The sequence below is a fragment of the Hypomesus nipponensis genome, chromosome 13 (assembly GCF_054491055.1).
Source record: "Hypomesus nipponensis isolate SF chromosome 13, ASM5449105v1, whole genome shotgun sequence".
Lineage (NCBI taxonomy): Eukaryota > Metazoa > Chordata > Actinopteri > Osmeriformes > Osmeridae > Hypomesus > Hypomesus nipponensis.
The window spans coordinates 8126758-8152841 of record NC_140373.1 but is presented as its reverse complement, the minus strand read 5'-3'; the positions used below and the strand labels follow the sequence as shown (position 1 = coordinate 8152841).

Below are 26084 nucleotides of genomic sequence, written 5' to 3'. Positions count from 1 at the left end.
GCTTTTACTCGACAGGACAGCTCAACCTACATTCAGTTATGTGTGTTTTGGGCCAGCGGTCTTACAATAAGTTAGAGGGATCTCTATTTTCTGGCAATCCTTCGTTCATTCCCTCCCCCTTTTCAGTCCGCTCCACTCCTTCTCTCCACTCCTCCTCTCCCTTTGCGCACCAGACTCTTCCACCCTCGACTCTCTTTATTCGTTCACTCGCGCTCACATTGCTGTTGCAGTTGTGTGTCCGTCGACTCTCGTGCGCAAAGGTTCCTTGACGGATGTAAAGAGTAGTGTCGTTTTGGTATAGTTATAAAAGGAACATAAATCAATTTTCAAGAGCACCTGTAGACGCTTGTGGGGAATGTGCGTAAACAATTCACGGAGGACTAAAACAGGATAGATGTAACATTTTCATCAGAGGACAAATACGAATCGAAGGTTTTGATATTTTGATTTTTTGGGGTGGAGACACATTGCTGAACATGTTTTTTGAAGCGGAGGGTGGCATTCTGCCATTTGGAGGTGTGTCTCTGGACTTTTTATAATAAAAGACCTTCTTCCTACAATAGATTTTTATGTGCAAACACAGTTGAGAGAGGGGTGAAAGCACAATGACGGGGAAATACTTTCTCCTTGGTTACTTGTTGGTCAAACTTATGGTGCTTGTTTGCAAAGCGGACGGAGAGCCCGGTCAACCCGGAGGTTTCATCATGATAGCGACGTCCAACGGATCCAGAGAGGACGAGATGGTGACACCTGACACTCCGCACACAGAGGACGAGTGTATGGGCTATTACGATGTCATGGGTCAGTGGGATCCACCGTTTACGTGCAGCACGGGTGATTATCTGTACTGCTGCGGCACTTGTGGCTTCCGTTATTGCTGCATGTACAGAAGATCGCGACTGGATCAGAGCACTTGTAAAAACAACCGCACCATGGAGTGGATGAAAACAATGAACACTCCAAAGAAAAAGAAAGACCCTCTACACGACTCCACCAAAGATAAAACGAACATGGTTGTGTACGTCATCTGTGGAGTAGTGGCCATTATGGCTCTTGTTGGGATATTCACAAAACTGGGCCTAGAGAAGGCGCATCGTCCGCAGAGAGAGAACATGTCCAGGTGCGTTTTGCTTGGTGTTGTTCCACAGTAGCTACTGCGCGCGGCCAGCTTTGTTCTGGTGGCTGTTGAGATCGGCGCGCACAGCGCTGTCTTTGTTTGCCTCATGTTCTTTTACTCGTTTGTTTCCGTTTCCATAATGTCACTACTCAACACAATACAAATTCTGTAATAGCCCAAATAGCTTTGCAAGTATTCTACTGGTCCACAAAGGCTTAGCGTGAGGACCACTTAACTAATAGCGGGGGCGCTTGTCTTTGTGCAGAGAGTGAGAGGCACATGCTCAACCTGCGCATACTGTGCTTGTTTGGAACACACTCTAGTCGTAATACAGGAAAATATGTACAGTAAAGTGTTTTACACGCCAATCATGGTATTTATTCCATAAATTAAGGGCTGATGTACGGTGCCCCTATGATTGACCAGGAACTTTCGATTTAGGCAAAAACGAAATGTGCGGGTGGATTTATTTGGCAGATCACTTGGTAAAGACACTTCGTAATGTCTTAAACCACACTGTCTCTTCCTTTCTCCCGTATGTACAGGGCTGTTGCAAGCGTGCTCCAGGGTGGATGTCCAGGAGGTCAGTTTCAGGGGGAGGACGCCCTCGGTATGCACGCGCAGCACTATGACGCCAGGGCCAACAACCGTAAGTTTCAGGGCAACTCGTCAATGGGTCGGAATCACAGGGTTGGAGATACATGAAACATTTGATCACAGACCATCCTGTATAGGCCACAGGCCAGACCAGGTCTGTTCAAGCAAAACAGAACCCAATTATTTCTGAATGTAAAGCCCCTCAAGCAATTTAAGTGGACTCTGTCTGCATCCAGAGCTAGTAGCTGATATGTTTTGTTTCATGGCATGTGTGAGGCACAGGCTTCTCTGCTAAATCACAAAATCCAGACATTCACACCACATAGACGACCTGCCTTCTGATTTTGATGAGGCTGAGTGCTCAGATGCAGTGGTTATTCACAGTTTTATTTTTGTCTGTGCCCACATGATGCAAGATGTGTATGGAGATGGGGGTGGTGGGACAGTAGGGAGAGAGAGCGAGCGAAATGGAGAGAGAGACAACAGAGCCATGAATGCCATCTATTTCCGTTGCGTCCCGTGGGCTGCCTCTGCATACAACCACATCTATGTGTGCTTTGTGTTTAACACAGGGATCAAACAACCCCCAAAACACAGACTGGAGAATGAGCAGTTAAGAAAATGGCAACATGGAGACACTGTGTGTGTGAGAGAGAGAGAGAGCGAGAGATAGAGAGAGAAAGAAAATTGCACAGAAAGATGAGAGAGAACGGGGTTTCATCAAATGAATTTACACCCGTCTCAGCCATTGGCTTTCAGTGCAAGGATTGATAGTAAACCTCACTGCTCTTTCTTATCTTCCAAGCTTTCTTCCTGAAAGTGTTTGGAGACGCTGTGTTCAGACAGTGGACGGAAATCTCTTTGTTTTCTAGATTTTACCATCAAGTCCAACTACAATCTGAATGGCATTGTGTGTCAGTGTTTTGCCTGTACTGCAGAGCACCCTCACAGCTTTTTAGGATTTGGGGATTATTTTTCTGGGGAGGAAATGTTATTTATAGAAGTTATGTGGTTTAAACTTAATAGCACAAGATTGCTAACAGTGTTTAGAGAGAGGAAAACCCTCTGCTAATGGACATGGACACAAAGATGGAACGATGTGTTTCCTAGTTCTAATTCTCCTCTGAGGGAAAGAGATAACCTGCACTATCACCTGTGAAAAGTGACTCTAACCCCTGGTATGGATATGTGATTATTAGTGCTTACTTTTCCCAGAACGCACTAATCCTGGGAGCTTTTGGGTGATCATGGGGAATGTTATTAACCTCAGTGATCCCCTGGATCTCCCCAGATACACAGTCTTATTGGTCTTCAGCATCCTAGGGGTACGGGAGCACATTTATCTGCAAGAAAGACGGATAGAAGGAGGGATGGGAAGAGAACGAATAGGATTGAATGTATAGAAGGATTGGAGGATAGGGAAGGAGGGTGATAAGAGTAGATGTGTTACAGTACATTATTAAAAATCAATGAAAGACAATCAGGATGTGAAATGCCAGCTGGGGCAATAGAAAGCCATAGCAGGCTCTTCTGGTGTGTACCAGCTAAAATAATCAAGGTTAAAAAAACCAAGGTCAAAATAATCAATTTTCAATTTTGCAAACTATGTATTGATTATAGATCATGACTAGATTGCTTTATTACTGGCATCATCAATATATATATATAGATGGTGCTACTGGGTCCTCTGTCACTGGATGAATGTTGGATTATCAGATTCTGCTGTTATTTCCAGTTTTGTGCAGCTTTCCAACAATGCACCCATTCCCAGGCATGTTCATGAGGAGATATAAAGAATCACCCTTTCATCATTTAGGTGGTAAATATCAGCATTCTAGAATGTCATGGAATGTTAGCACTTTACAAAACCCTTAGAACCATTTATAGAAATGCTCTCTCTCTCCCTCCCTCTCGTACACAAACAGACACACAGACTCATAAACTTAGACACACATGTGGTTCACAAAGTACGACTGTACACTATGTTTCGCAAACAGCATTGGTTATTGAAACTTCAGAGTCTACAGCTCTCCATATTTTGTTGCCTGGGACCATGGAGGGCCTCAGTACTCCACTACACATAAAAAATGGACAGTTAAGCCTCGCCTCTCCATACAGCCCTGAACCAGCCCCCCAGTCAGCCAACCAACCAATCGTCCGTCTCTGTTCCCCTGTGGCCTGGTTACCAGACTTTCATGCCTTTTCAAAATGGCAATGGAGTTTCTTTTCATTCCTAAAAAGCTGAAAATCCCTTGTCTCTAAGCTTTGAGCATCAAAGAGCTCAGACAGGAGAGACAGAGAGAGGGACAGATTGAAGGAGAGAAAGAGAAAGAAAGAAAGTGTGACGAGAAGCAAAGACACGGAGAAGTGAAAACGTGGAGAGAGAAAAAGGTGGCGGCGGAGACACAAAGTGAGAGAGAGGCAGGGAGTGTGAGAGAGAGAGATAGATAGAGAGAGAGAGAGACAGAGACAGAGACAGAGGGAGGACATGGGCATGGCTGGGTGGTAACTGTCAGAGAGAGGATCAGTGCAGTGTCACCAGTCAGATGATCTCTGGGGTGACATGCAGAAGAGGCTGACAGATGGTAACCTCTGTGACATGTACTGTATCCTCAACCACGTACTGTGAACAGCCCTCCTGAACCTCAGGAGCTTCAGGCTGTCAGTCAATCAGACGGATTGTTCCTGAAAGCAGAACTTTTAAGTCATTGGAAAATACACCAAGACAAACCTAAAATGTCTACAGTTTGTGTCAAGGCACCATGATTATAGTGCATTAGCTCAGGAGAGAGAGAGAGAGAGAACAAGGAAGAATGAGAGGGAGAGAGGTATAGGAAATGAGAGGGAGAGAGCTACAGACAGAGGGATAGAGTTAGCGAGAAAGAGAGAGAAAGAGAGAGAAAGGAGACTGTTAGTTGAATAAGGCTGTGATCTGTATTCACAGCTCACGTTCACAGACTTTTATAATCACCTCCCCAGCAGTTCTAATCTCTCCTTAAACATGTCCAGACTGGAAGTAGTGGATCTTAATAGCCAATTGCTTGTAAAATACAGGCTTGAGTAAATATCCAGTTTTAGCTGAGGTTTGCTGAACCTCACATACTTCATCACCTACTGTCAAGTATCCTAGATCTAAATTTGTGAGAAATGTGTGTGTTTGTGTGTGTGCAAATATTGCTGTCCGTACTGCCATTATGGATCTGTCAGCCTACCTCAGCCATGGAGTGAAACATTTGTGTGGCCTGATCCCCAAATTTCCTTCCAGAACCCTCCAACCTAACAACCAAGGTGAATAAGCAGGAACTAGGAAGGCCAAGATATAACAATGGTACTTTGGAACCAGGCTTTCACATGTATGGCCTCAGGGTTTTTTCCTGAAGACTGGTCGCAGGACCAATCACAGGCTGGTCCTGGTCCTGGACTTAATGACCCATTTGAACTATGTCCAAGGCAGCTCAGGGAGCCATTAGCTGGCTGAGCTGCTGTTTATTAGGGATCTGTGGTCACACACAGAGATCTTACAAATGGCAGCCATGAACCAGACCCAGGTCTCAGAATCAACTGGGAGGCTATAGGGAAAGGAGGAGGAGAGAGTGGGGAAGGGGGAGAGGGTAGTGTGCTGGGGGTAAAAAGGGGGAGAGAGAGGCAGAGAGGCCACGATAGAGGTAGAAAAAGTAATGGGCTACAGTTGCGGGACAACTTGGAACAGAGTTAGAGTGGGATTTTATATGTATTACTTTCTTTAATTGACCTGTCATGTCAGGTTTGGTGGGTTTTGGTCTGCACTGTATGGAACAATGTACAGTATTAAACAGGGTGATAGTACACAGGGTGATTGAAATCAAGTGTTTTTTAAGTGTACCGATTTGACTGTGGTCATTTTAGAGCAGGTTTAATATGAACTGTATTCTCCATCTGCGTGTGTCCTTCTTGTCTGAATCCAGCCCTGTGGCTAATTCTGTAATTTTCCATCAAGTCATTGTGCTGTTATAATAGAAGAAGCTATAAGGTTGGTGAATATCTTTACCTCTAATCAACGAACCGCCTTCACTCCTCTGCCTTCCCAGGGAATATTAATCAGTTAATTTACTGCCAGGAAGTCACATCCCAGTTTTGACAGGTAATTATGTGTGTGCGCGTGTGTCCGTGTGTGAGTGTGTGTCCAGTGCTCTAAAAAATTAAACATGCTCAAACATCAGTGGCATTACCCTCCTCTACAGTGGATCCATCTCTGGCTCGTGCAGAAATGACTACACATGAAATGTTAAAAGAAGTGCACTGTAGAAATACATGATTTGTAATTGCTGCGGTGAATGCTTCTAATAACCCTGTGAATTAAGGAACCCTGGCATTTTCCCTGAACGGTATGAACAGCTAAGCAGTGAAGTCGAGTGTCATCATTTCTTCAAGTCTTAAGTTTCATATCTATTACAGATTCAAATTCCTTACAATTCAGTCATTCCATTCTTGTTCCCAGTAGCAAGGCTACAGAAAACATACACTTTCAAACAAACAATCCGTACATCATTTAGGACTACAGCAGACTAAGCTAAATCTCACATGGGCATTAACCAGATCATTAAGACTCTCTTACATGTACCAATATCATGCTAGGAGAAATCCGTTATAATCCTCAGTTGTTGTTACACAGCTCTGCCTTTCAGTGAATACACAGTGATGTATAAATCTGTGGTAATCTACTATTTCACATAGCAGTAACCATATAAAAGGCTGTACCCTTCCAGTGTTCACAAGAGGTGTAGGATCTCCTTAGAAGGCTGGAGCTGGTTGTGTCAGTGGTTTCTAAGCTGTGTTGCTGAGCTGGGATTCCCGTCTCCTTAGTCTCTGCATGCTGAGGGCTTTGGCTGACTTTAAGGACAGCCTGTGTTGTCTAGGACAGCCAAGCAACAGATCAGTTCTGTCCCAAGGCTCTGCTACACACAAACACACACACACACACACACACACACACACACACACACACACACACACACACTGTCCCTCAGCTCAGGCCTATCATGGTGCATGTGCCCGAGGGCAGACAGCAGATTCTCTTGGCTAAGAGACTGACGCCAGCAGCCATGTCATGTCACAGGCAGAGCGACCCCCTGCTGTTGGCACATTTGTGACTGTGTTGACCCACACACACACATGTACACACTTACACACATGCACATACACACACATACACAAACACACCTATACACACACACACACACACAAATACCACCCACCTCAGGGCTGGTGTGTGGGGAACAAGATCTATTCTGCTCTCCTGCCTACAGACCATGGGGCAGGTTGGCTCCAACCACCCATTGGCCTGCCTCCGTGCTCATACCCCAGCCACAGACCAGGGGCCACAGACCAGGGGCCACAGACCAGGGGCAGCCAGCCTTCCACTCTCCCATCTCCTCCAACACACCCATGGCCAGCCTGGCTGCTTTTCACTCTGCCCACATCCCAGTCCACAGAACAAGGGGACGGCCAGCCTCCATGTCCCTATCTCCCCATGCCCACCCATGGCCAGCCTGGCTGACTCTCCCCCTGCCCACCCGGGGACTACCAGCCTGGCTCATTCTCCCACTGCCTGGGGACAGCCTGGCATTCTTCTCCTTCCCTGGGCGCTGGCCCATGGAACAGGGACATGTGTGGACTTGTGAAGTGCGTCACGATGCTGGGCGCAGGCATCAGCCACCAAGCACTGCAGTAATAGAAGCTCAGGTCTGCAACTCTGCTCCACCACCCATCAGCAATGTCAAACTGGGACTGAAACGAGGACATTGTGGGGCTGTAAGACTGTTGTTGTTGTTGTTCTTTGTTTGTCATCTGTAGTCTCTGTCGCTTGCCGTTATCAAGATCACCTTTGAGTCGTGACGGCCCCTGGTTATAAGCCGGATGATCTTTGCCTGGTGGGTTTAGGAAAGAAAGCCATGGTATTGTTTATTTGAGGGTTGCGTCTCCCAGACGAGGTCAGTATGGTCCTGCAGGGTCCCTGACACCTGCCAGCTTGAATCAGACACCATTGCTGAGACAAACACACAGCAGCCACACAGACCCCAGCTCTTCTTTACCTTTCCGTGTTTAACGCAAACTATTTGATCACTGCGAGTGTAACAAAGTTCCGCAATTGACCTTTCATAAAAAAGCGAATCGGATTCACCTCGTTGGTAAAAGTTGTTGACAATTATATGCTTTCATCAATTTGCATACCCTACCCATCCATCGTCAAATCTCACCTGTGATCTATTAGAATGCCTGCGGCCCAGACTAAATAAGTGAACCCAGAGAACGGTATGGAGATGCAGGTCGCACTCTGCCCTTCTCTCTGACGTTGTGATCAGCCTCATGCATATATGCAAATTGCACCATTTCAGTATCTTTGTAGATCTTATGCAACACGCAGCTTGGTCTGGGATTATGCAAAACACACCTTAATGAGTTTTTATAATATCAAAGAGGAGGGGGAAACAGGAGGGGCTGGTTACTGGAAAAGTACAGGTGTGCTTTTGTGAAGATAGAATAGATGGAGAATGCCTTTAAGACTCAAAACAAAATCCACTTCCAGGCATACTGTACAGCAGCATCTTATTCTGAGCTTAGTTCTGGAATCTTCGCCTTGAAACGTATAGAGTCTCACACAAAAACAACTGTGTGGAAAGCGGAGATTGGCCACAAAACTCCAGTATTTCTTCTCCTTCCCTCTCTTCTGTGGAGTTGTTTTACTTCTGTAGTGGTATAATACACATACTTTGCCTACCTTCATGAACAAAATCTCTAAATCATTAGACAAAGTGATCTGATTGCTCGAATTAGTGGAATAGCAATAGCAACATATCTTTTCATGGAGGTAAAAGTCAAAGGGAGAGAGACCCCATGAGGGGAGACCACCTCTTCTGTCCCTGTCAGTCTCCCAGCAGATACTAGATTCAACCCTCAGGAACCTCTGGGAGAAAGAGGGACATGAAAGAATCTTTTATTTTCTGTGTTATTCTGAGCCTTGAGGGGAGTAATTTGACAGCATCCCTCGAAGCTACTGCATAGCTCCTTCTCTCAGTTACTGTGAGGAGAAAAAGAAGGATGAGGGAAAGGGTGGGGAAAGACAGATAGATTTTGAACGGTGAGAGGAAAGAGAAAGCACTACTCTGCACTACCCCCCCCCCCCCAACACACACACACACACACCTGACAGGACGGCTGTTAAAGGATACAATATGGCATTCTCTATTCCAAAGTGAAGATTCTGCCCCTGCTTGCTGAATCTGTGCCCCCCTACCACAGTCAGTGTCAGAAGGGATGAGTTGATTGTGACTGGTGCCTCAGAATGTGGTATTTAACTGGCAGAGCTGCATTGATCTATGATTCCCACTGGGCCTGGTGGCTGAAGTCTTGTAGACACACTGGACAATAGACAATCAATTAGTAGAAGCCTTGTTGAGGTGCCAACTGTGTGTGTGTGTGTGTGTGCGTGTATGCATGTGTGTGTGTGTGTGTGTGTGTGTGTGAGAGTGTGTGTGTGTGTGTGTGTGTCTGTGTGAGAGAGCAAGCACGCATCTCCACTGCAGTTATTTAGTATCATATTGAATTGAATCCATTCCAACCTGTCACTTAGACCAGAACCTGTGGTTCTTTCTGGGTCTATCTGTCAACACACATACTCCAACACCGTCACACATACACACACACACACACGTAAACTGACTCAAAACGAGATTGTTTATATTGTCAAATTTCCAGACCGGCGGCCATTTGGTCAACATGTTACACCTGCAACTATGAAAAATTCATCTTGTGCTGCACTTTGCAATAAATCGGATTCATGTATGGCTGCTTATCCCAACCTCAAACATGAAATGTGTAGTGAGGCTTTCCTGGATTTTAAAGCATATCTGGTCATCCTTCTGATCTACTTCTGGAATTAAGCAACAAGTGGTAAAATAGTAATGTCACTAAATGCCAGAGGAATTACACACCTGCTGGATTTTGTACCTTAACCTGTGCTATTAATTATAGTCCTTGTGAGAATATGATTACTGTTGTCGTGCTTGTTGACAGGTATGTGTTTGCGGTTGGCAATATACCATGTACACACTAACGGTCTGGCACACAGGTGTTTAGTCCCTTACTGAGTCAATACCACTGCACCCATCCCTCCTCCTTCACCTACACCTCTTCCTCCTCTTTCTGCTCTTCTTCCTCCTCCCTTCTACCTCTTCCCATGTTTATTTATTTTCTGTTTATCTTCTAAATTGATTTCCCAGCAGGCGGTGGGGGTGGGGGGGGGGGCTGCCAGGTTGATGATGCTAATGAGCACAGTGTGCTGAGCTGCTTGTAGCTCTGTCTCCAGACCGGACGACTGCCGCAGGCTCCTTCTCTCCTCACACACGATTGGCATTAATTACCAAACAGGTGTTAACTGAGAGGGATCTCCTAATGATGTCATTTTCAGTCGAGTTCATTTGAAGTGTGTTTGCATGTGTGTTTGCATGTGTGTCTGTGCGTCTGTGTGAGAGGAAGAGGGCACGGGTAGCGAGGATGGGGTGTGTGCTTTATGTGTGCATGTGTTTCTTTATGTGTCTGTGCGTTTGTGTGTGCATGTGTGTATGTGTGCGCCACATGCCTGTGTGTGTGCTCTGTGTGTGAGCGTGCCATGGACCTAGGTACTGTGTGTGCTGGCCTATGGGGGGTTCCATAGGGGGATTCCTCTTGACCCACTTATCAATGGGTAACACCCAGCCCTGGCCCCACTCCATCTAGCAGGCAGGAGGATCCTTTGTCTAACAGCTATGACTCTCTCTCTCTCTGTCTCTTTCCTTCTCTCTATCTCTCTTTCTGTCTACTACTACTTTCACCTCCTTTTCCTGCTCTGCTTTCTCTTTCACTGTCCCTCCTTTTCTCCATCCCTCTCACTTTCTTACTGTCATTTGATCTTTCCCCTCTCTCTTCTCCCCTGTCTTTCTCCCACTCTCCCCCTCCCTCACTGTTTTCTTTCTTTTTCTTTTTCCCTCTCCAGCTCTCTCCTTCTTTCTCTTTCTCTCTTTGCTTGTGTCTCTCCACTGAGGGAGTATAGATGTCTTCCCAGAATTGATTTTCCTCCGCTCTCTCAGATTGTCAATAAATGCCATGTTTAGTCTTTCCTAATAATAGAAAAGCATGAGCATCCATGTGGATGGACAGAAATGATTCCGTCTCTGATAGAGGAGGGGAAAGGGGGAGGAAGGTGGTGGGATAGCGGAAATCACTTGTGAGGTAATCGGTCCGTCTCACAGTTTTGTTCCTCTGGGATGCCCCCGATTTATGAGTGACCACACGCCCCTGCATGATATTACCTCTGCATCTTTTATGAGCTGGGGAGGGTGGGAGGGTAGGAGAGCAGAGCAGATGAGAGGAGAGGCGATGGTGTACAGACCTCCTCACTGTGGCCATGGACGCTCGACGCATATAAAACCTGCAGGCAACTGAGAGCCCAGCCAGGCAGTCTGAGGCCTACCTTTGAATGAAAGGAATCAGAGATTGAGAGAAAGTGAAATTGTGATAAAAATGGGTGAGTAAGAACAATGAAGCGTAGCAGCAGAGGGAAGGGGCAAGCTGTGAGGTCAAAAACAGGCTTCACAGAAGAAGGGAAGATCACGACACAAAGGGAGGAGAGAGAAGAAGTGATGCGAGAGATCCAGCCATGTGGTAAAGTGTTGCTCATTATGCCATTTCTAAATGAAAGCAGAAACATGAATTTAAAATAGAGGAGCTCATTTAGTTCAATTTAGGGATATCATGGTTTCATTGCATCCTTTCACTGGTGAGAAGATCCCTGCGGTTGGAAACACCTACTGTATCCCAGATAGATCGAAAATCACCTTAGTATAGCTACATCCCACCAAACAAACTGGTACAGCACACCGAAGAAACTGCAGAGCTGTAGCAAGGAGAAGAGAAACAACTGATTATTTAAGACCAGGACAGATGGATGAAAGGATGAGGGTTGTTCTGTCTTTGACTCACTTCTTTCAGTTTTTGCATTTTCTCTCAGGTTGTGGACCAGAGAAGCCAGGAGAACTGGTAGAGTGTGTGCATGTGTGTGTGAGTGTGCATTTGTGCATTTGTGAGAGACTGCCAAAGACTAGTGTTTGGATAATCATTACCATTCTGACCTGTCAGCAGCCTGTTGATAAACGAATGACTGTCTGGATGAAAAAGGACTGTGTTTATTCAGAGATTACTTTTAAAAGGGTTATCAGCAGTCATGTGTACCGAGATATCACTTGCACACTATCACACTGCATCTAAGAGTGTTTATTCTTCTTTACCAAATAAACAGCACGTATTGCTGGGGTGATGGATTTGTTTGTAAGGAGTTGCAGCAATAATGGAGGACTGAGGAGTGGGTGATTACTCCTGGTGAACCTCAACTCAGCTGTAATTACCTGTGCTTCCCTGTGCCCTTTTTGGTGCTGCTAGTGGGGATGAGACTCTGAATGTCTGGCAACCATGTTTTAATCTCAGAACAAGAACCTCCCCCTCCTCCAGATCTTTAGAACCTGTAAATCCTTGAATTATCTTCTCTCCCTCCTGCATCTCCACTCCTCTCCCTTCCTTTCCCTTCCTCTCCGTTCCTCTCCTCTCCATTTCTATTCTCTCCTCTCCCCTCATTTACAGGCTTTTATGTATGTCATCCACAGAAGTCAGGGTGAACTTGTTTACAAATGAAACCCACTGTCCCTTTACTGCAGTCTTCACTCTGACTGGGACGCGACAGGAGACATGTTGACAGTCCTGTCAGGCCTCCCCTGGTGACACACATCGTCTTTGTCACACACACACATGCACAGTCACACACACACACACACACACAGACACGAACACATAAACACACGCAAAATCTCTGTCTCTGTCTCTGCCTGTCTAAGAGAAGGAAGTTGTTAGAACGACAAGGCTCTGCTGACTCACACAGCCCAGGCAGGACAGGAATAGAGCTCAGAACACTGTATCTAATAGACAGATAGACATAAGAAGAAGAGAAGGAGAGAGGAGACAGAGAGAGGAGACGAGGATGCTGACAGAGAGTGGTGATAGGGAAAGGGCCACTCAAGCGGAGATGGAGAGGGCGACAGGGTAAAGGGAAGGGAGGGGGGAAGCCATGCTTTAGTGACAGAGGCCTCCTTGTAACATGCAGCACTGTCCAAAGAGACACCTCATTCACATGAGAACTCCGGGAGAAGGAAAAAGGGAGGGAGAGCGAGGGGTAGACTAGACTTCCAGACAGCAATCATGAAACACGCACAAAATAAAAAAGGAAATCACTGATAATGCAGAGGTGAGGAAAAAGACAGCTTGTGATATTTCCTTGTCCCCAGACTCTATAGATAGTATTCACACTGGCGAGCGACGACCGATTATCCATCCCGTGTGTGGCATGTCATTTTAATATCAACATTATATTTAGGAACGGAAGTGTGCTTCATCCTTCTAAACAATTACTGGAGATGTACTCCCTGAGGACTTTGATTCCTGCATTGTCTAGGGACCAGACAGCAGCATGTCAGTGGAGGAGTTGGCATGCTGGCCAGGTTCCATTGTGCAGGAACGAAAAAGAGAGAACAATGGAAACGTATTACTGTAAAGAGCTCTTCAGAATAGGAAAGACAATTGGTATTCATACGAGGATCCCATTTCATGGCATTCTCATCTTCATCACTTCACAGACAACTGTGTTGAATAGATGCTTTGGGATCATCCTAACTGGGCTCCATATGCAATGGGCTGTCACAAACCCTCTCAACATGCTTAGCGGCACCTTGTTTCAGCTAAATATCAACACATTGTCCTGTTAATGAGCAGTGGAGTCGTCATAGGAACATATGGCTGAGGATAACGAGCAGGCATGTTGAGAGGACAGGAGCTGTGCCAATGGCTCGAACTATGACAGCATGTCTGTGTTAGGTACACACTGACTGGACAGAATTATAATCAGTATTAGTAATAATCCTGTAGGATCAATCGAGTGAATTGAATCACATCACCTTTAAGGGGGATGCTGTTGTATTTTTACAAATATTTCCTGCCACCATTTTGGATGTAGTGTCCAGGCAGAAGATCTTTCACTGTATGTAACTCCATGAACACTCAGTAGCTAACACGGATCCATATATATAGTAGATAACACTGGTCCATTTCTACAGTAGTTAACACTGGTTCATGTGTACAGTAGTTAATTAATCTCCACCTTCTGACCTCCTCGCCTCCCAGTGTTGATAGAAGCAGCAGGCAGAGAGAGCACACAGCAGACCGCATCTGTTCTCCTCCACCTCTCCTCCTCTCCTCTCCATGGCTCTGTTCCTCTCCGCTCCTCAAATCACTCATTCCTTTTTTGGTCTTCCTCTCTTTGCCCACCCCGTCTCTCTCGCCTGCCTTGCAAACAGAAGCAGAATATGTGATGTAGGACACATGCTGTTGCTTACCCCTGCATGTCAGACGGCAAATAGAGATTTGAAATGTACCCTGGGCTTACACAGCACTGACCTTCAGTCCCCTAACCATGCTTTCACATTGAATCACAATACAGAGCAAACACACATACGGGTGTGTCCATACTCACACATACACACATCTCCATGCAGGGAAAATAAATCCATGGTCCCGACATTCATTCTGAAATTAATTCTGAAAAGCATGCAAATGTTTGTTTATATTAAATTACCCTAGCGGTTGAGCAAGTGGCAACATCAGTCTGTATTAAATGGATGCTGTCCATATACTGGGATTCCTGGCAATGCAGGTCTTGGTGTACAGTACTGAGTCCATATGTCCACAGTTGTCTCAGCGCACAAACAAACTTGTAGTATGCAGTATAGAGAGTTTGCTGGAGATAGTCTCAGTTGCATAACATTACAGTCTATCTACAGTAGCCTGTTGGTGATGTGGGCGAGGCAGCATACAAAACCAGAGAGAGAGAGGGAGTAAGTGAGAGAGAGAGCCCACTGCAGGCATCACAACTAGGTCTGTTGCCATGACAAAGTGGCTTGCATTTAGTTCAGAGGCAGCACTTGTGGTGAGTCAAACTAAATGGGAATTCAGTTAGGTTTGACCTGACCATTGGTTGCACACAGCCAATCTTGAAGCAGGACACATCTTTGTTGGTTTTTAGGTCAAAGTTAAAACAGCAACATATTGTGTTAAATAAAAAACGGTTTACTGCACCACTCTTACAACATCAGAACAAAATAATACTTCAGTCTTTTTGTCTACTAACAATGTTTATAGCGTTCATTGAGCTTGCTCGGGACACGACTGAAGCCATGTTGACTGTCCTGTTCGGCCTCCCCTGCGACACACATCCCTGTGTCTTACAAACACATGCACACACACACACACATACAGACACACATGTAACAGCAACCAAGTGCTAAAAGGCTAAATAATGCATCTGGAATTGATTAGTCTTCCTGGGGTGAGGTACAGTACAGTGTAGTGCTTGAAGTGTTTCTTAACCACTCTAGTCAATTGGATTCTGCTGACTGGCTCTTCAGCATGTCCCTGGATAGAAGACCGACTAATGGACTGTGTGCTCAAAGGAGCTCTGCTGCCACTGGCCTTGAACCCAGCTTGTCACCACGTTCACATTCATTCTGACGTGCAGGCTGACAGCTGTCTGTCATCCATCCAAACACCCACACAATCGATGTGAACCATACAGAGCCAAGGGAGGAGGAAACTGGATAAGGTTGTGGATGAGAACCTTAAAGGAGGAATTATTTGAAGGTTGTGCGTAGCGGAATGTCTCGTCTCGTCATCTTCCGCTTGTCCGGGGATCGGGTCGCGGGGGCAACGACCTAAGCAGGGAGGCCCAGGCTTCCCTCTCCCCGGCCACTTCCACCACCTCTTCCTGGGGGACCCCGAGGCGTTCCCAGGCCAGCCGAGTGACATAGTCCCTCCAGCGTGATGTTGCAAAGGTATTCTGAGGATCTGCAGATGGAACTTCAAAATTGTTTCGCTGTTTGTTGTAAGTGCCATAGCCACTGTGGTAAAAAAAAAAAAAAAGGATTACGTTAAAGCTAGCAAGACATATTGTAATGATTATTTCAAACTCTAAATGCAGCAGATGGTCATGAGACAATGTTCGAGAACATTGTTGACTGTAAATTGTGTTGGCATGTTGTTTTAGGCTGAGGAGAGAAGAATGGAACCTGGAGTCTGGTGTGTTCAGAATCCCTTGGTAGATATAAACAGCGTGTTTTTCTGTGGGCCCTTCTGTCATTTAAAGTAAAGACGGCCAGTGGGTTTGGGGGAGAGCGGTGACTCACTGCAGTTAGCTACCTGCTGCTGCTTCCCTTCATCCATCTTGCCTGCACTCTTTCTTTTTATCTCTTGCCCTCCCACATTTCTTCCCCTCCTCTCTCCCTTCACCAGCCCCTTGCTCACATCCCTGTCACCTTCCATGTCCCTTTCACATCCCTCTCTCTCACTCACTAGTTCTGTCGCTCCATCCTTCTACCTCTCTCTATCTCTCTCTCTCTCTCTCCTTCCCTCTTGCGTGTCAGAGCTCCAGCATACAGGATAAGTGATTAATTAGCCCTGTCCCCTGCAGTCTGGCTGACAGGTACGACGGCAGGTTACACCTCTTTGATCCCTGTTCTTTGCTGAGAATGTTGGCAGATGAAACAGGAGGAAACCACAGTTAGAATCAATAGAACCACTCGTGGCGACATGCGTTGCCTTCCCCTGCCTGTCTCTTTGTCACAGAAGAGAGACAAAAGGCCTCCATCAGGAATAGATAAGACAGCTGTCACGCGAGCCAGATCCTCAAGGAAGTGGACAGCTAGGCTGGTAGGCTGGTAGGCTGGGAGGCTGTTAGGCTGGTAGGCCGTGTGGAAAGGAGATCCACACACTCCGTTCCCAGCTATGAAAGGGAGCAAAATCCTGGCTTCCGTCCAACATAAAAAGATGTGTTGTCCTCTTTCTGATGCTGTCTTCTCCACCCTGTCTCGTCTGGTTCTCTGTGCGTGTGAGCCTGTACCTCTCATCGCTTTTTGGTACACTCTCTTCCCCTCCCTCCCTCTCTACCCCTGTCTCTCTCTCTCTCTCTCTCTCTCTCTCTCTCTCTCTCTCTCTCTCTCTCTCTCTCTCTCTCTCTCTCTCTCTCTCTCTCTCTCTCTCTCTCTCTACTTCACTCAAAGTTAGACTACTCAAATTATCAAGTGGTTTTGGGGGGCTTTTAGAAGAATGTATAATTTTACAGCCTTGGGTAACAGGAATTTTCAATTAAATTTGGACTTCAGAGTAGCAAGGGAGTAGAGCAAAATAGTACCTCTGAACTCACCCTCCTCTGACATGTACCAAGCTACATGAACAGCCATTAACTTGTTCAACAGCTTCAATGTCATTACAATGTAGCTTCCAAGCAAATACTTTTCTAACCCGTGTCTACATGCTTCTTTACTTACTCCAGCCCTATAACACCCCTTGTAGGTGTGGATATAAAACCAACTCCTGTTCAAGTCTTTAACCCCCTCCTCTCTTTGCCTTTCCACAGAGGGGGGTCAGATCATCAACAATGTGGCTCCAGGATCCACCCTTGGGGGGGTGCACCCCTACCCTGCCTTGGCCCAGTTGGCACATGTCTATGAACAGAAACAGCAGGGCAAGGAGCTCAGCAAGTATGCCTCCCTCAAGGCTGTAGGTGAGTACCTGGGATCGCGAACACTGGGATTGATTAGTATCGACTTTTAGTAGTTAAGATTGGGGGTTGATTTGTCTGGTTGTAGGTAAGTACTGTAAGGGCTCCGGAGTGGATAAATGTAGCCAGGGATATGTACGTCTGCAACTGTAGGTTTGCTGTGTCTGGAATATATTACCATAGTCTTGTTAAAGATAAAAGTGTGTTCTGAAATGGTTTGGTGTGGGATGGATTAGTATGGTCTGGTGGTAAGTTAGATTAACCTGTTTGTGTATTCTGTGTTAGTGCTGGAACTGGATGTGCGTATTCAGTATGTTACACACAGACACCTGTTTTCTAATATTCCTCTGGCTCAAACCAGCATTATATCATCACTGGCTTTGCCTAACGCACACACACACACACACACACACACACAGGCACATACACCTGCCTGCATGCCAAACCCTATTACATCTTTCTCAGATGGTTACTGTAGATGTAAGAGAACCCTATTCCCAATCCTTCTCCACGGTTGTGCCTGACTCATCCTCAGCTTGTGAACAGATTGTTGGGCCTGTTTACACAGATACAGCTCCATTATGGTTCAGCAATTCGAGAAAAATACAAAAAGAGAGAGATAGAAAGATGAATAGAGAAAGACAAAGAGAAGGTGGAGAGAGATAGAGAAAAATAGAGAGAGAGGGATAGAGAGAGAATGTGAAGGAGAGAGAGAGAAAGAGAGATACAGAGAGAGAGAAAGATTGTGAGAGAGAGATATTTTGAGGGAGAGAGAGAGAGAGAGAGAGAGAGAGAGAGAGAGAGAGAGAGAGAGAGAGAGAGAGCGAGAGAGAGAGAGAGAGAGAGAGAGAGAGAGAGAGAGAGAGAGAGAGAGAGAGAGAGAGAGAGATTGTGAGGGAGAGGAAGGTGGGGTCTGCTTAGTGTTTTGTACTGTTCTGTTTATGTAACAGCTAACAATGCAATTTGAGGTAAACTGGAAGCAGAGAGCGGTGATTGATTTGGCTCATAGCTCCGCTGTGGGACTGAAGTGAGCCAGGTTTGTTCATTTAGCTGTTCAGAACACTAGCTGGACTGTCTGGACCAGGGCCAGAGATGCTGTGAGATTGCCCAGCCAGTTTAGAGGAACACCATTGTCTGCATATTCCTCTCTCCCTCCCCTTCTCATCTTTCCCCCTGGTTATCTCTCATCTTCCCTCACTTTCTGCTCAGTTCTTACATTTACATTTAGCAGACGCTCTTATCCAGAGTGACTTGCAGTAACATTAACCCCCAACCCCCACCCCCCGAGGCAAGTAGGGTGAAGTGCCTTGCCCAAGGACACAACATAATTTTTGCACGGTTGGGAAACTACCCTGCAACCTTCTAATTATTAGCCCGATTCCCTAACCGCTCAGCCATCTGACCCCGCTCAGCCAGTACTCTTTCCTCCTCTTTCCTCTTTCTTTCCTTCCGTCTCCGCTTCACTCGACCAAAGTTTATTTCTCCTCTCACAACTCTTTGACCTCTCTCTTCCTCTCTTTTTTACTTTGATCTTGTTTTACCTCCTCCTCCTTCTTCCTCTGGCCTTATCTCAGAGAGAGGAGTTTCTAATCTCCTTCTGTCTCCTATCTGATTCCAGCCCTCAAACAAAGGTGTACTACCCTGCTGTTCTTTAACAGACAGGTCTTCGCATGATTCCCTAATCAGACTGCCAACATGGTTGGAATCTTCTCAGATTCAGGATCCATTAGAAGTACATTCATAGCAACCCAACAGTTTTGTCATAACCAAACATCCAGTATAATTTGAGGGTCTATAGAAAGACACAAAGTGGAAAGAGAGGAAGATGTTTAACTTGCCTCCAGAAGGTAAAGATCTCCCTTGATGCGATGTGTTTGTTTACATAGCTGAGTTGGTGTGAGTTTAAGGGTCAGCTTATCATTTAAGTTCTGGACACTCTCCACTTGTTTGTAAATAACTCCGTTTTCTCTCTTCCTCCACTTCACTCTTTCTTTCCATGTTTCCTCTCTCTCTTTCTTCTCCTGAGGAGGTAGAGAAGCACTCTTATTTTTTCTTTAATTGCCTCCCTGTCACATTCCCTCGGTGCAGAGTCCACAGGCTGGCCAGCTGATAAGGCTCAGGTCTACTAATCAATACCTATCTCTCCATTGTCCCCCATCGCATCCATAAGGTCACACTATTGGATTCCACCAAGCAGAAATGGAGAGAGTGAACTAATAATGACACACAGCCTTGGACCTCAACCCTCAACACCGTCTGTAGACTGTGTGGGAATGATTATGTACTTTACTTGTCCATAGGCCTAAATTGGTGAGCCACAAATGACCAATTATATGACAAGTCAAGTGCTCGATTGTCCCCCACTTTTCCGTCCACCAGTGAAAGACCTGTCACCTGGCTCTGACATGGCATTTCTCAGATGGTGAATCTACAGTAATTAGGGAAGGATCACACAAATAAGTCCCCATAGTTTTGCCTCTTCGGGACCACGTCTGGTTGGCTTCGGGTGTTGGCAGTCGTTGGTGCTTTAGCGCAGAGCGGTCTCACTTGGCTGTTTCTAATCACGTTCCCTCGAATGTGTGCCGCTGCCCCCGCCACCAAGCTGACTGCCGTTGGATTGATTTACCTGTCGCCTGAACAAGTTTGATCCCCGAAGCGGTCTACCGGCAGGCGCCAGATGAGGTGAAGCGAGCTCACTGTTCACAACGCATCGCTTGTTTTCCCTCTTGAGCGCGTGAACGAGAGCGATAAACTAGATTTATAGTTACAACGGCAAAGCAAACTGTCCTAGTGTGTTAACTTTATCTTCAAGGACGTGCAAGCAAGGCCCATCAAACATAGTCTGACAGTCACACAAGGAGGCCTGTACCACAGGCCACAGAGTAATGGTAATCCTGAAAGCGTCAATCACTTGATAAAAAGGCTCCCGTTGTCAGTGATAAGAGAAGGAGACGTAGGAATTGATGGGAGGAATACAAGAATAAATGGGAGGAATTGAACATGAACGATCTATAAAGGACTGAGAGCGGTAGTTTAAAAAAGACTGAATCCCAGAACCACAGCAGCATCCTCGTTTCTGCCCCTCTCTCGGAAGTGACCTTTCTGTCTCTTTCTCGTCTTCTGCCATAAATAACATCTGTCTCTTTGTTTCTCTTTCTCTTCCAGCTGCCAAGGCTAATGGTGACTACTACAGCAAAAGGCGGTTGATGGTGGAACTCCCATCTAAGGGACTTCCTCTTCAGCCTCTGCAGACAATGAGAACCATGAACAGTACCATGAGCTCTAACATGGCCTCTAACATGGGCTCTAACATGGCTTCTAACATGGGCTCCAACATGGGCTCTAACATGGCCTCTAACATGGGCTCCAACATGGGCTCTAACATGGGCTCTAACGTGGCCTCTAACATGAGCTCTAACATGGGCTCTAACATGGGCTCTAACATGGGCTCTAACATGGCCTCTAACATGGCCTCTAACATGGGCTCTAACATTGGCTCTAACATGGGCTCTAACATGGGCTCTAAAATGGGCTCTGCTATGACTTCCCACGGACCTCTGAGCCCAGAGCCTGTGGCCACCTATGTGACAGAGATGCCCTCTGCCACCATCATCTCATCCACCCTGCCCTCTATGCACTCCTCCTCCTCTGCCCCCAAGCCAAACGGACAGAAGCCCAAAGGAGGAGGCCACGGAGGACACAGTAGAGGGCCAGTCTTCATAGGCATGACTGGGCCAGGAACCATGTCTGGTACCATGTCTGGTGCCATGTCTGGTGCCATGTCTGGTACCATGTCTGGTACCATGTCTGGTGCCATGTCTGGTGCCATGTCCAATGCCATGTCCGGTACCATGTCTGGCACATTATCTGGTGCCATGACAGGGAGGATGGTCGATGGGTCTGGTGCTGGAAGCCACCACCATCGGGTTTCTTATAGCTCCAACACCTTGGGTGGGCCGGGTCATGGTCATGGTCATGGTCATGGTCATGGTCAAGGACTGGTTCTGGGTCTGAAAGGCTGGGACGGGACAGAGACAGTGGGGCGGAGGAAGGCCTATGGGCCCCGGAGAGGGGGCCCTTGCACGGTGGAGCAGGTGAACGAGCTGGGGGCCTCACGAAACCATAGCCACAGTCAGCACTTTCTGCCCACTCAGCCCTACTTTGTTACCAACAGCAAGACTGAGGTGACTGTGTGAGAGAAGAAGGTGGATGGCAGGGGGAGAGGTAGGAACACGAGGTGGTCCAAAACCGTGAGACGTTTATTGGTGTTTATCAATTCTACCCCAGTGAGAGGAGAGGGGGAAAGGAGTACTGGACGTGCGTGTGGTGATCCAAAGCAAATCAACCCTGATGTCAAGAGAGTAGCTTTTCCAATGCAGAGGTATATATATTTAGTATACTATATATATATACAGTCTATTTGTAAAAACACCAGTTCTTGGGTCTTGGGCCAGGGACGGATTGGAAATAATGTGGAGGTGTTACTGCATGTTGTCATAGTGACAGTTGTCACAACACTGTACATGTCATGTCACGACCTGAATGAATAGGGTAGTGAGAAAAACTGTCAGCGTCGATAAAAATATTAAATGCATTGCCCATGCTCGTGTCATGATATTGAGTGCCATTCTACAGCTGATATCTCCAGCGGAATCATAAACACAGTTGACAAACAGCTTAGACAATGGGACTGAGATTTCCATGGATGGGCTCCTATAATATCTGACAAGCAATATTCGAGATTAAAGAACAGAATTGACAACTGTGGGATTTAAATACAATAATTGCATTCGCTGCAAGTGTTTCTGTGACTCAAACCACGCAGGGGTGAGTATGTGTTGGAAGTACAGCAGTCAAACACAATGCAGCACATTGTACTCAGATGAAGCACTAAAGGGAAGGACACAATACAGTATTGAGACTTACCCCTAAAGGGATACTGTTTTCAAAACTGTTATCCAAATCTGGGTTTGGACTTGTTGTCGGACTGGGCTGTGTTCTGCTGCAGTGGAGTCTGGCCTGGACCAACCCTCAGACCTCTACTGTCCTACAGATCCTGTGCTACAGACCCTGTCCTACAGACCCTGTGGTACAGACCCTGTGCTACAGACCCTGTCCTACAGACCCTGTCCTACAGACCCTGCGCTACAGACCCTGTCCTACAGACCCTGTCCTACAGACCCTGCGCTACAGACCCTGTGGTACAGACCCTGTGGTACAGACCCTGTGCTACAGACCCTGTCCTACAGACCCTGTGCTACAGATCATGTGCTACAGACCCTGCGCTACAGACCCTGTCCTACAGATCATGTGCTACAGACCCTGTCCTACAGACCCTGCGCTACAGACCCTGTCCTACAGACCCTGCGCTACAGACCCTGTCCTACAGATCCTATTCATGGAGATGGATTCTCTGACATGCTTCTTTACTGGTCCACGTCTGCTTGGTCTTGCCAGCAGGGATGGACTGGAGGTGAAGGCATCAGCTGGAGAACACTGAATCTTTGGGACTCCTGGCTGTATATGCTTTTCAGGAACTCATGTACACACACACACACACACACACACACAGTACACACACTGGACACAGGTACACACTCCCTATGGGCTGGTCTGGACATACAGGCTGTGCCTTTCCTCTGCTTGTGGAGCTGTTTCCTGCAGTCAGTCCGTCTGTCCAGAAGCAGATCTTGCAGCAACAATAAAAAGCAAGGGGAACAAAACAGACAGCGCTCAGCGGTGATGCTGCAGAGAACCCAGGCTTGGATTGGGTACGTGTTTGGAGATGTATCGAGAGATCATGGCCCTTTGTAGCGATATCCATATCATGTGCTTTTTATATTTCCCCCCTTTTCTCTGTCCTGTACTGCCACTGTCCATCCTTCCTTCGCTGGCTCTCCCCCTCTCAGAGAAGAGATGTTTCAGGTCTGTATGATCTGAGACACAGCCACTGTGGGTGGGGTTCTAAATACTCAGAGTTGTTATAGCAAGGTTCCTCTTTATCAGAGAACTCTAACCGTGGGATTTTTCTCACAGCAATGGTTGAGCAGTGAGAATGCCTGTGTATTATTGTTACAATTCCACATATTATGTGATTTATACACTTGTGCCAAAAAAAAGGTTGTCTGTTTGTATATTTTTGTACTACTGCGTGTCATTTTGAACTCTGGATTCTTCTTTGTGAAAATACAGTTGTAATGAGTTTGAAACAATAACCTGTAATATTTGTCTAAAAATAAGGCAACCCCTGAGCAATTAGAGCTATATAATAGATCCGTCCTGAATTGATGGTCTGCTGATGGTGTACGTAGAAGCCTTTTACATGTTCTCTCTGAGCATATATTTCTTGTTTTAGTTTTTATTTCCCTGTAACTTAGCTAGTGTCTTCACTGTGAAAGCAAAGTTGAAAAACAGGTCATGTTTTCCGGATGTGCATCATCGGACTCAATTGATTTAGTCCACCACGACGGAAATCTTGAAATGTGAACCTGCAAAACCCCATTCGGCTTGGCAACGGTTCACCCAGCTCTTAGAAGCAGCAGGCAGAAGGCAGGCAGGCAGACGTAACAGGGTTGGGCTCTATGCTGCATGTATTGGGTTGGTTTCCTGCTGTTTGTTTTGTTTTGTTTTCCTGCAGGTTGTGCAGGCACTAGCTGGGCTTTTGCCCCCGTCCCGCCCCTCTCCCCCTCTCCCCCTCTCCCCCCCTCCCCACTGCTCAACTCAAGCACAACAAAACCTGCCAGAGCTGTTTCTCAACACTCTGTCCACCTCCGTCCACACGGAGCTTTGAGACCAGACCAGATGGTTCCACCAGTTTAGTGCTTAGCCAGCTCAGTTCAACTCAGCTTCATAGTTTGAAAAAGATACCTGCCAGTTAGCCATCCCCACTCACCCTAAAGTCTCTTCAACAGAGAAACCAGATGGTGGTAATGTAGCAGAGGACTCTGAGGGCAGACCTTTCTTAATCTAACCAACTCAAATTTCTTTAAGGAATTGACTTAAAGACATGTTTTGTGACCCAAAACAATCATTCCTGTCCTCTAAATTCCAGTAGAGCCTAGTGGCTCATCCTCCAGTCACCTTCCCTGTGATCCAGACCTTCCTCTCTGCAGTGCCTGACCGCTTGATTGGGCCAGTCAACTTGAGCCACCGTGTAACTTCATCAGTCCAGTCAAATCAAGTCAAGGTAATCCAATTCTGGAACACCTGCTCCCTAATCTCCTTCATCTCCGCCTCAGCCAGGTGTCTGAAATGAGACCATACGGCATCCTAGTTCCTGGTTCTGCTCTCTCTTCTCACGTGTGCACCCACAAGCATGCACACATAACAGACCCACATAGGCATTTGCATCCACACACACACACACACACACACACACACACACACACACACACACACTACAACCACACCCCACCTCCCACACAGCCTGGTGGTGGTTCATGATTGCCCAGCATGCTCTGCCAGAAATCAGACATTCCTGCCTGGCTGAAAGCGGTCCAGATTAGGGGAGGAAGGTGAGAGAGTCAGAGAGAGGTCTAATTAGCAGCAGAACCAGGCCCTCTCTCTGGCTACTGCCAGCCCAGCTCAGCCTTGCTCACTGGGCCTCATTGATTTCAGGAGCTGGGTGGTCGATCCAATCAGGGCGGCCATGCAAGGCGCTCCAAGCCTTGTATTAGCGACCCTGCTGCTGAATATGATTTAGTAGTGTGTTTAACGTTAATACCGACATCACAGGCTGTTATCCCCCAAAGGCAGCCGATAGGGCTTTGACCACTCTGATTGAGGTAACAATTTCAGGAAACTCTTGTGGCCTTATGGGCCGCTGCAATCATCACATGGAAAGTCGTTCAGATACGTTTCTCCTTCCCCTGTCTAACTAGAGAACAAGAATGCTCTCTTGATGAAGGGTGGATTGATTTTGTCTCCTTTTGAAGTGAGAAAGTTGAGTGTTCATGAGTAGGATAATCACATTGTAATCTGGCCGGAGCTATCAACTTGGAGGAAGGGACTGGAATTAATCAGCGTTTGTACAGAAATGGAGGCGGTGCGAAATCAAAGTTCTTCCTGTCTGATAGAAAATGAGAAGAGAGAAGTGGAAGAGAGGGGGGAACAGAAAGGAAAGGAGATTAGAGGAGAGGAGAAGGGGCACATTAACACGAGAGTTGAGAGAGACTTAATTAGAAAGTAGGCCTATGCTTGCTGTATGCGGGAGAACCCTCCACTTCAGAACCAGCAGCCAGGTAACACAAACATACACACATCGTGTATGTATTGATTTTGTTTGACTATTGATGTGTCATACAATCCTATATGGGATGGGCCACAAAGTGGCATGACTTGAAAATAAAGCATATATTATTTTAATCATCCTGTACCTGACAACCTACTCACAGACACTTATTGCATCCGAAATTTCTCTGCCTAAAACATCTGGAGGCTATAATATTAAATGACACAATATATTTTACTTATTTCCATTTTCTTCTACTGTTTTTTATTATCTACTACAGTGAGGATTAATTAAGGCGCCAGGACTGAGCTGGGGGTGTTAGGTAGTCTGGAGAGAGTATTGACTGAATTTGATTATTAATTCCTTTTCTCGTCATCTCTGCCAGAGATGCTCCCATAAATGATTTGTTGTCACAACACAAACCAGAATAATGTATTCATATGGCCTGTAATTATCAGGAGCTCTCCAATCCA

At 46.4% G+C, this 26084-nt stretch overlaps 1 protein-coding gene across 1 annotated transcript; it reads left to right on the top strand.

The window, feature by feature from the left end:
• Positions 1-605: 605 nt before the first annotated feature.
• shisa9a (shisa family member 9a) lies at positions 606-21577 on the top strand. The gene is made up of 4 exons (XM_084670723.1): positions 606-1120; positions 1663-1766; positions 17238-17384; positions 20547-21577. Exons 1-4 carry the CDS (start codon positions 606-608, stop codon positions 21575-21577), a joined length of 1797 nt encoding a protein of 598 aa, XP_084526849.1.
• Positions 21578-26084: the final 4507 nt, after the last annotated feature.